The sequence below is a fragment of the Mytilus galloprovincialis genome, chromosome 4 (genome assembly GCF_965363235.1).
Source record: "Mytilus galloprovincialis chromosome 4, xbMytGall1.hap1.1, whole genome shotgun sequence".
NCBI lineage: Eukaryota > Metazoa > Mollusca > Bivalvia > Mytilida > Mytilidae > Mytilus > Mytilus galloprovincialis.
The window spans coordinates 11,874,569-11,886,839 of NC_134841.1; the positions used below are offsets into that span (position 1 = coordinate 11,874,569).

At 31.7% G+C, this 12,271-nt stretch overlaps 1 protein-coding gene across 1 annotated transcript in view; it reads right to left on the bottom strand.

Annotated features, from left to right (window-relative positions):
- The window catches only part of LOC143071359 (chitin synthase chs-2-like), a 38,439-nt gene that overhangs the window by 12,328 nt on the left and 13,840 nt on the right, over positions 1-12,271 (bottom strand). The window contains exons 10-16 of the mRNA XM_076245610.1: positions 11,899-12,060; positions 7,857-7,975; positions 5,429-5,492; positions 5,023-5,078; positions 4,617-4,766; positions 2,450-2,561; positions 389-727 (exon numbers count right to left, since the gene is read on the bottom strand). Of these exons, the coding sequence (XP_076101725.1) occupies positions 389-727; positions 2,450-2,561; positions 4,617-4,766; positions 5,023-5,078; positions 5,429-5,492; positions 7,857-7,975; positions 11,899-12,060 (1,002 nt within the window). The remainder of the gene's footprint in view (positions 1-388; positions 728-2,449; positions 2,562-4,616; positions 4,767-5,022; positions 5,079-5,428; positions 5,493-7,856; positions 7,976-11,898; positions 12,061-12,271) is intronic.

Genomic DNA, 12,271 nt, shown 5'->3' on the forward strand with positions numbered 1-12,271 from the left:
TGAGTCTTGGATTATGATTGAATTTTTTTTTATTCTGACATGTTGATCCCTCTAAAAAAAGAACAATTGTGTATGGTTTCGTAAAATAACATGTACACTAGCAAATTTTACTGATGTAATTTTTTCACTTGAATAGAACCATTTGGATCTTGGATTATCATTCAAATTTTTATAAATTTTATTTCTTAAAAAAATATACTGGTAGCGCCTTTTGATTAACATTTTGTTTTTCAATTTTAGAGATAACCTTTCTGTACAGTTGTTCAAAATTATTAAATAATATTAGATTTAAGAAACAAAAAATTACATTTGTATTAAGGGTACATTGCTGAGGGTCAATTGAACACCAACAATATGTATGACAATATGTGTATGACATTTTGTGTACCTGAGGTTTAGGAAATACCGGAGGAGGTCCGGGTTCAAACATTGGTAGACTAACATCTTCTGATATATTATCATTTTGCTGCATCCATTCAGCTACACGTTGTTGTGATGACGTAGAAGTACATGAGTTAGAACGTTTTGGTGTTGTTTTAGATGTGCTGTTTTCGTCACACGTATCTTCGTGTACTGTGTCATCTCCATCTGTGTTTGAGCATGCGATATACTCGGTTTCTGCTATCGCAGTGTCGTTAATGACACCACCAGTTGCTTCTATCATTTTCGTTCTTGCTTCTGATACAAGATCTTGTAAAATTCGACCATGCCAATGGCGAAGAAATATCTAAAAGATATGAAAATGTTGAAATATAAAAGCATATTAATTTTCCATGCCAACGGGGGACAAAAATAAAAGAATGCGATTTTTGTTCTTAAAAATAAAGATTATGATATAGTTTTCTTTAACATAAAAAAAGATAATAACATAAATGTTTGATTTTTTTAATCGTTTTTCGCTAGTTTAACTTTATTTATTCAGACAAATCATAACAAAACGATATAATACAATGGAAGCGCTTTTCTGGTTGAACATCATCAGGAACACCCAAAGCTGAATATTTCAAAGCCAAGCAGGTATAAGAAACATTATTTTTATTTATTCTTTTTGAACACATTTGTTTCTTGTTATAATAGATAAACGAACAATTTAACCGCTACACTATATAATGTAACGAAAACCACGTACATAAATAGCATGATATTGAGTATATTTGACTGTTTGTGACTTAAATGTAATTAGATTATGACGAATTTGTAACTTTATGTAATAGAGTTAAAAAAAAACATTGAAGCTTTATTTGATATAATTTTATAATATTTTTTTCACAATTTGTGGCTTAGTACATGTTTTGGCTGTCGAACTTTTTTCATCTGAGCGCTACTGGTTAGTCTTGTGTGGACATAACGCACGTCTGGCGTATTAAATTTTAAACCTGGTACCTTTTGTTAGCTATTACTCGTGTGTTTCTCTGTCCTATATGTTCTCTCATTTATTTGTATTGTAGTCCTGTCATGTTGTCATTTTAATGTTATATTTAACATTGCCATAAAAGCGGGAGGTTTTTGGCCATCATTTATTTTTTCTAAAAATGTCCTGTACCAAGTCAGGAAAATGGTCATTGTTATATCATAGTTCGTTTCTGTGTGTGTTACATTTTTTAAATGTTGTGTTTCTGTTGTGTCGTTATTATCCTATTGTATTTGACGGGTTCCCCTCAGTTTTAGTTTGTAACCCGGATTTGATTTTCTCAATCAATTTATGAATTTCGAACAGCGGTATACTACTGTTGCCTTTATTTATCAGTATGATAAGGATATACTCAAACCTTTGTCTGTATATTTAATATAACAATTTTGTGACTTAGTAAAACCTGTGTAAGTTTATGTTAGGTTTTATAAGATCATGACCTAATATAATATTATCATCATATTTGTGACTTATCATTATTACAACTATGATCATTGTGGTAATAGTTATCAAAGGTACCAGGATTATAATTTAGTACGCCAGACGCGCGTTTCGTCTACATAAGACTCATCAGTGACGCTCATATCAAAATATTTATAAAGCCAAATAAGTACGAAGTTGAAGAGCATTGAGGGTCCAAAATTCCAAAACGTTGTGCCAAATACGGCTAAGGTAATGTATTCCTTGGATAAGAAAATCCTTAGTTTTTCAATAAATTCATGGTTTTGTAAACAGGAAATTTATAAAAATGACCACATAATTGATATTCATATCAACACCGAAGTGCTGACTACTGTGCTGGTGATACCATCGGGGACGAAACGTCCACCAGCAGTAGCATCGACCCAGTGGTGTAAATAGTTAACAAAGGTACCAGGATTATAATTTAGTACGCCAGACGCGCGTTTCGTCTATATAAGACTCATCAGTGGTAAGTGATTAAGTTTATATGAACTTATATCATATTGAAGATATTTTCTCTCCACTCTTTACAAAACCACTGTTCTCTGAAACATAAATAAAACCACCCAGACGAACCTTTTGTTTTCCAAAGGCATAGCCAGTAACTTTGGCGTCAAGTAGAACTTTTTCACAGTTGTCAAACGTAGATTGTATTATCTCCTTCCTTTCAAATGATATGTCTCTATATCTATAAAAAGTATTGTTGACAAACCAATAACATATAAAAGCACTTGAGGGTGTGATGTTACAGCTATAATTAGTAAGTATTGGACAAGATAACAACATAAAACAAGTACATTGCAAGTTATATTAGAGGTACATACAAGTTGTATTACATTATGTTTAACATTATGACAATTGACATTTGGAACACTTAAAAAACCTGTGAACCTTGTAAATGAAATAAAAGTTGGAATCAAGATAAAAATATGTTGGGTGAGAAAGGATGTAACGTTAGTATCAAATATTCAAGTAAAATATTACATAACAGAAAATTAGTGATGATATTCTTCACGCATCATATCACCAAGATCACATTATTTCTGAATTTTGCTCAATTTTTTGGTCTTCTTTTTATTTGCAGTTTGTTTGTTTATATTACCGAAATACATTGATAAGTTTTATTAACAAGAAGACAATTTACTGAGATGGAATAAAACATTGGCTTTTACATTTAAGAGACCCTTTCAGAATTTCATAAACATATGTGAAATTGCATGAATCTCATAAAATGAAAACTTAATTGGTACCGTTAATTTTATTACTACCACTGGGACGATGCCTCTGCTGGTGGACTATAAGTCCCCGAGGGTATCACCAGCCCAGTAGCCAGTACTTCGGTACTGGCATGAACATACGGATTTATATGTTATTAAAATTTGCTGTTACAAAATGATGGAAATTATCATAAATTAAGGAATGTATCTCCCTCATGCAAAGCTCTGATTCCTTTCACGGATTTGACTATACTTTTTGAACCTTTTGGATTATAGCTCTTCATCTTTTATATAAGCTTTGGATTTCAAATATTTTGGCCAAGAGCATCACTGAAGAGACATGTATTGTCGAAATGCGGATCTGGTGCAAGAAAATTGGTACCGTTAATTTTATTAGCAGCCAAACAATTGAGATTTTAATACAGTATAAAGTTTCAAATCGAGGAAAATGGTGTTGTTTTATATGTTAATATTGGATTTGATTGGTTATAATGGCATGTTTTTATAATGATACTTATAATGATGCTCATACAAAGCATAATTATATGTTTTTAACTCGAAAACCAAACATTATCTTTTCTTCCTTTTTAATAGATGTATCATTATCTAACAATGAAACATCAATCTAAAATTCAACCAAAGGAACACCTCACTTCCAGTAATAATCAAGATGTATAAATTAAATGACTGATATATTGATGACAATTTACTTATCATACATCTGATCTGTACCCGTGTGGTCTAATGAACCATATAATTACCGTATATGAGATATAACTTTAGTGACTGTCACGTCATAATAAATGATTATAATCTTATGATTCATTGGTTTACACAGATTATTGTGCAATACTAGAAGATAAAAAAGGAGAAACAGTCAATAACATTTCTTTCTCATAACGAATAGATGTTTAACCACTATTTGAACATCATATCTACAAAAATCTATCGTAAATATATATATATATATATTCGTGAATTCATTCTGACTGGTCAAAGCTTACATCCAAACAAAGTACATTCTTTTCAATATAGCACACGTTTCAGCGTACAACAAAATTCTTACCAAAATAGCTAATTGAGTTATGAATTTTAAGATCGTTCAGAACATTCGTGTGCCTAAGTTGTAATAAATTGTCTTGTATTGTCTTGGAAATACCTGCAGCTGGATAATACGCAAACAATAATAAAACTTATAAAAAATGTAACGGAAAATCAATTGATGCGTATGCGTACGTACATTTTATAAATAAAATTAGTTTTTTGAAAATGGAGCTCGATACGAAATGGAAGAAGTTCGAAAATCTTTCACGTTGAAAATATTTATTCCTTATATTAATGCCATAACAAGAATGGTGCAGTCAGCTAATGTGATTGAATAAATCAAGAACTTTGTTGGGTAGTTGTCTCATTTGCATTAAAGAGTACAGAAACCCGCCTTTACAGTTTGATAAAAAAAATATGATGGCTATAAATGAAGAGTACGCAATACAAAAAAAGCAAGAATTATTATTAAATATACAAACCTTTGTAAAAATTCTTCTGCAGTTAATCGAAGTGCATATCCATTTTTACGAATTCTTGCAATTTCAAGTAATCCATTACACTTCAGCTGGTCCACTATAAGATCAGTTTGTAACTTATCTGGAACTTGCTTTTCGTTGGGCTTAATACATCTATAAAAAAATAATCATACTCAACATCTATTTGACGAAAGTGACAAATTAAATAAAATCCGTGAAAAATTATATCATTGGTTCGAAATGATTTTACAAAATGTAATTTTTATTATAGGAAATATGACTAGCCAGAAAGGGTGGAAGAGATTTTCAGATAATGTAATTTACTAGTGAGTATTAGAGATAACATTACCCCCCTTGAGGCTTTGTTTTGTCCTTAAGTCAAACTGGTAACTGGACCATATTTACATACCTGACAAACCAAGGCTTTGCATCAGACATTTTGTTCATTAAATCTGATAATGATCTCTGTAAAAGTAAATATTAATTTTATAATTCTATTAAACGTATATGCACTGCAGGCATTTATGATGAATCTTATATAAACAAGTGCATAATGATTAATCATTTTTTTATTTTATTAATATCTTTATATAAATGTATTTCATTTCTGTTAAAAAATGAAACCACTTATGCTAATAGAAAATTTAAAAATATATCTCCGCTGCAATTCACTTATTGTTTTTTGGTTCAAATGGCGTTTGGTTTACGAAAATTGTATTAATGATTATAATATAGATATCATCAATTCAATTTATAAATTAGATACCAAGAAGTGTACCGGTTTTGCTACGAAGGGAAAATAGAAAAAGTCTTACCCGAAAATGTCTGGAAACAAAGTTAGATTTTCGAGACCCCGAGCCACTACTTCCAGGACTTTTTCTAAAATGAATTTGAAAAAAAATTAAATAAAAGCAAATAATAATGATAATAATAAATATAAATTTAACTGAACACCATTCTATGAAAAATCGGATTTACGAAACTGAATGCAAGCAGCGATACTGGTCAACTAAACTGCAAGGACGTTTCCTTTCAGGTGAGTCCTGATTTTGAAAAAAAGGGGCTCCCTTTCAAACCAATGTTTGAAGTGATACTCATAAAAAGTCTCTATGTATTTATAATATATGTAGCTCCATTCGCCTCTGCCTTTTTCTTGAATAAAATCTTTCAAATGCAGTGTGTAATTAACAAATATTTATTTAGCATGCAAACTAAAACATTGTCATTCTGATATCTTGAAGTCATCTAAGGTGTACATGTTGTCCATCTATAACATACTTAAATAATGGACAATGACTAAATTTATCCCGTGGCTAAATATTTTGTACATTTCATTGAAACTTAGGAATGCTAAATCACGATTTGAAATACATTAACCATGTGTGATTTCAATCACTTACGTTTTGATATATGTATTTATTATTCAAATGTAGAAAATAGTTCAGGCAAAACCAAATTGGCATAATAAAAAAAGGTACCAAAAAATGTTATATAAATAAGTGAATCTGACGGTTATTTTTCTGTTATATCATCGTTTTTTGTGATATATATTACAAAAGAATTGGTATAAATAAAGTACAATATATTTGAGACAGCACACTATAATATGTCTCAATTAAATATGTTAAAGATTTATAACTCTCTGTTTTTTGATAAAACATTTGTTCTCTGGACATTTTTATTGAAATTTCCAGCTTTTTTTATCGTCATTTTTATAGGGTATGCTGTATCATCCTGGTTATGCATGAAATATTGGTCACTGGACTGTAAACAAACAAAATTCAATCAATCGATATTTGTTCACTTTTTGATGAGTTTAATTGATGAAAAATTATGAATTATCAAACAAAAATGAATTATCAAACAAAAATAAATTATCAAACAAAAATGAATTATCGCAAAAATATTAAACAAAATAATTTAGATTCGCATCTATTTTACTCATGAGCATTTTGAAGGGAAAAAAAACACCAAATATATAGGTATATAATACACGGTTACTCCCCACGCTAGTGAAGATTGCTAGTTTGCAAAGCTTCATAAACATCAATAACAAGAATGAAATTGAGAATGGAAATTGGGAATGTGTCAAAGAGACAACAACCTGATCAAAGAGCAGAAAACAGCCGAAGGCCACCTACGGGGCTTCAGAATGTGGACATGCGCAAAAATGCGGCGGAGTTAAACATGTTTTGTGAGATCTCAACGCTCTCCCTATACCTGTCGCCAATGTAAAATAATCAAACACACATCAATATGCACAGCAATACACACAATAAAACTCTGTTTTAAAAAAATCCAAGTCCGATGTCAGAATGTAAGAATGGCAAAAAACAAACGGAAGTTTCCCACACCTCTTTCTATTCTCACAATATAAAATGTTATGTTATTTTACAGCATAAATGTAAATGATGCATTACGTGCAGTTTATCTAAACAAACAAAGCAGGTTCCAGTACTTGTTGATTATTTCTACCTTCTACATTACCTTTTCTCCTTTGAATGTGTCTTCCTATCGTAACTACTGATAGATATATCACTGTGTGACCGAGGCTTTACCTTTTCTTCTTTGAACGTGTCTTCCTATCGTAACTACTGATAGATATATCACTGTGTGACCGAGGCTTTACCTTTTCTCCTTTGAATGTGTATTCCTATCGTAACTACTGATAGATATATCACTGTGTGACCGAGGCTTTACCTTTTCTCCTTTGAATGTGTCTTCCTATCGTAACTACTGATAGATATATCACTGACTGTACCTTCACTCTTTGTAAGTGATTGTTGGGATTTCCATTTCGTTGATAAGTTGCTGCAATAATTGTACAAATGAAAAATATTTTTTTGGATTTGAAAATGTAAAAACATAAAAATTAAGTGTTAATTTTGATAAGTTTTTATATGAACGTAAATGAACACATGGTGCCTAATTTTGCAAAGATACGAAAAGGGGAAAATGAGCGAAAAAAAGCATAAAAGGCGGAAATCCTTCGCTGGATTGTTGCAGCCAAAGTTATACGATATTCGTGTGCACAGAAAAATTAACATTTCTCAATTCAGGAATTATTTAGTGAAACTAAGTATTTGGCCTTTCTAAACTTATTGCATTGCAATTATTCGGCGATAAAATTACAGAATCCTAATTTGTTTAAAAATTTACTTAATTTAAATACATTGTGAAAATAACACTTAAAAAAATGATGGAGCCGTGGAATCAATTGCGATTTCTTATGCTAAAATTTACCTTGAAAAATCTGTTAGGTTCCGAACAAATTGATTCTGGCTCTCAGACAAACAGCTGACAAAATCTTGACTCAATTTATCCTTGTTTCTGTCCAACATACCATCAACCTGGTACTCGACCTATTCATGATATGGAATAGAAAATTTGGTTCTTGCTTTACTTTTGATAAGTGGAAAGCAGATATAAAGATGAATACGAGAGTATGGAGACAAAAGATCTATTTTCCTTTAACGTTTCACATCTGTGACCAGCCACGCCATTTCAATGCTCATGGAGGCAACAGTGTCAAATGATTTTGTAGTATTTTTATGAAGTACTAGAACACACCCGTGATATCACGGGTCCGTGACTGAATTAAAGTATATAACTATGTGCAAGCCTTATTTTAGTATTAGTATTGCCATCTGATAAAGTCATGCCGATTATAAGATACACAGTTTTTCTCTGCTTTCAAGTCTTTCTGTTTGAACCCGTCGAACTGAAACAATAATATTAATTATTTGGAAAACAAAAGGTCCTGGAATGAAGTATTTTTTAATCAACAGCATTGTCCTATATAAGTTATAAATAAAGTTGAATTCTTTGCTTCGCTGTTTTACGTCATGCCCACTAACAAATTGAAAACTGTACCTATATACGCCTTATTTTAAGTCCAGATTTTTAGTATTCGTATTGTTATCATAGAAAGTCTTACTGATTAAAATACTTCAATAGGTAACAATTTGACAATTTAGTAGTGTCAACCCTGTGGTTATGACCCGTGTATATAGCATATTAATCCTGAATACAACGTTTGGTGGTGCGCCTGTCAGATGCGGAACGTACAGATAAGGTAATAGGTAACAGGTGAATATACTATTGGTATCGGTAGCGGACTCGACCCGGAACTTCTTAATTATTGGCAATATTAATTACGTGGAAAACAAAAGGGCCTGGAGTGGTGTAATTTTTAATCTACACCTTTGTACTATATTAGTTATATATAAAGTTGAATTCTGTGATTCGTCGTTTTTACGTGATGACGGCTGACAAATTGGACCTCGTAATTTTAGTATTATAGATACATATATTCAAAACACTCTGACAAGTTACTTTGGTAGATACTTCACAATAGTAAAAATATGGTAACTTTTGTTAGCTTTTATGCATTTAATACATAATATGTTATACCAATGATATCCTTGAAAGTCAAAATATAAGTTTGTGCCACATCAAAAAGAAGTGTATCTTGTCAAAGTATTCTCAAATTTGCCATGTTTATGCATAGAAAATATGCTCGGCCCATTTAAAGCGATAAGCGGCATCAATTGTGATATAAATAAAATTCAACATATTCCAAGCAAATTTATTTATGTTTTGAATAAAGTCTCAATATCATTTTACATTCATTGCATATTTAAAAATTTGAAACTAAAATAAATTAAAGTTGACATATGTTTTATATATGAAATCATGTTTACTGCACTTATTTCAGTGGAAATTATTACTAAATGGTAAACAATACAATACAAATATGCCTACCACAAGCAGTCCATTTTTGCTTTATCGTCCAATTAAACAAACATAAACGTAAATAAATGAAGGCCAAGTAGTAAACAGTTTTATATATGACAAAAAATCAACCTTTTTAGGACTGGACAATGAGAAAATTAATTGATATATCCCATGTACATGACATATTATTGTGACATCTTATTTTACGCGGTCGTGTACTAAAACACTGGTACTATTTGCAGAATTCGTGTTTTCATTGGAAAATAAATGATATTTCTGTGTTAAAATATATACAAGGTTTGAGGACAACGAACAAGCACATTGCGTGTTAAAGAATAAAAAAAAATCTTATCCCTTACTGCACACGATGATACAACATTAATAAATAATTAATCTACATAACACGTTATGATAGAGAAATTGAAGTGTAATCTATTTATAAAACTGCTTTTTACAGGGTAAGAAAAAAAAAACTGAATAAAAATGAACCTTTCTTCGATTTAAATAAAAAAAATAATAATAAACCAGTAAAGAGGTGGCATTGACAACCAATGCTGTTTATAATTCAGAAATTGTTTCGATGTAATTGTTAATGCAAAACAATGGACAGTATCATTGTTTCCTTATAATACGTTATTTTGATTAACTACACTGCAATCTCCACTTATTCCTTAATAAATTTCATTACACAATATTTAGCATTCATTCAATAAAGTACACAGGTAAATTAAATAAAAACCGTGCTCACATTTTTAGAATGAAGCGCGAAACAAAATGTACTTCGGTCAACGCTTTTACACCCCAATGACATGCGGCGCGTAGCTACGTTTACGTCAAAACGCCCGGGCGTACACTTGAATTTGGTAAAAAAAAATATTTTCATATAAATAGAAATAAAGGAATTGGTTAACAGTACATCAACATTCTAATTCTTTCTTCAATGGATTGTAATTGCGAATAAAAGTGACGAAAATTAGTTTCATATTATTTCTGTCAAATTCTAAATCTACTGTTAATTCTTTACTCTCTCTCCTTAATTTTTTTTAAGCAATTCATTATGAGCTAAGATTCGATTCAGTGGCGGATCCGGAACTTTCCCTAAAAAGGGGGGGGGGGGCGCTGACTGACCTAAAAGGGGGGGGGGGCGCTCCAGTCATGCTTCAATGATTCCCTATATAATCAACCAAATTTTTCCCACGAAAGGGGTCCCGGGTCCCCCAGGCCCCCCTGGATCCGCCTATGGATATGTGACTTTCATTTTTTGTCGAGCCATTGACATTTATGTCGCGAAAGCGAGCTATTTTGATCGTAAATTTCGTCGGCAGTGCCAATATTATAACTATGTACATGCAGGTTCATTACGTTGTTTTAGTTTTAAGATATAAATAACTTTGTCAAACATTTGTGAAATTTTACGGTAGCTGGACAAAAACTGTTGATGCTGAAACGAGTATCCAGAGCATAATGACGAAATTATGTATATATGATGAGTTTTCCCGTATTTTTTTTTTTTTTTTTTTTTCAGAAGCCATTTTTTTTCCGTTTCTATTTTAGTTTTAGCGCGATTTAAGTTAGACGATCTGGTCACCGTTTAGTAACATATTGCAAGCTTTCAAATACTTGTAAGATCTAGTTACGTTGTTAATCAGATCGACAGATGCAGAAGCCATCGCTTTGCTAGGTTCAATTTCAGATGAAAACATTTTACGAAAGAAGTCGAGAACACTTTTCTGCGATTGATCCATCTTGTTTTCATAAAGTAAAATAATTCTAAATGAAAGACCACGCATACTGCTTCGGTAATGATTGAAGGTTATCCACGGCTCCCTTTAATCATAGTTTAAGGTAACTGGTTTGGACGTTTACTCCAAATTAAACCAATGACCGTCATTAGATTCATTCTAAATAGATTTTAAACACAAAAATAGATTAAACATAAAAAATAAATTATATTGAATCTAAAAAATGTTGTTATTGGTGAGTTTTCAATGACAGGAATTTTATGACATTCTCTATTACTCTAAAACTTCCGGAGGCTTGTCCCTGCTTATCAACTTCCAGTATTTATTTTTTTGGCCTGGAACCGTTTGGGCATTCAGGCCCCTTACCGAGGTTCGGGCGTACACGTAAAAATGACCTAGCTACGCCACTGAATGAAGTTACAAAAAGAAGCATTCAACTCTTATAGTGACCACGACCACGACTCCAAAATCGATAGGTTCCTCCCTTTTAACTATGATTCCAACTGTATAAGTTTAATTCCAACTCAGCAAGGGACACTCACACATCCGGAAACCAATTGTTTTGGACACATGGACGGAAGAAAGATGGACGGACAAAGCGTTAATTGAAATTTGAATGAAATTAGATGTAGCGTATATATATCAATCAGACGGCAACTTAGCGACACAAATACCCATAAAAGATATCAAGAGGATAACATGCAGACTGGTGTCTATGCATGTCAGGCTCTCAATCGTCTCAGTCTGAAAAGGTAAAAATAATTATACAGAAACTACCAAAGAACTGACATCTATATCATACTTACTTTTCCTGCATAATGAGATATAGAAAACTTTTCATCATCGGCTGTTGATGAATAGAAAGGTGAAGTTGAACAAACTTGATCCAATTTCTGTTTTAAGGTCGCATCTGTCGATTTTGGAAATGTTGTTTCTTCGTCTATTATATTAAATATTCCTATTGGCTTCTTAAAATAAAGGAAACACAAATTAAATTATAGATATAAGAAGATGTGGTATGAGTGCCAATGAGACACCCAAGTCACAATTATAAAAGAAAACCATTATAGCTCAAAGTACGGTCTTCAACACGGAGCCTTGGCTCACATCGAACAGCAAGCTATAAATGGCCCCAAAAATTTACTTGTGTAAAACCATTCAAACGGGAAAACCAACGGT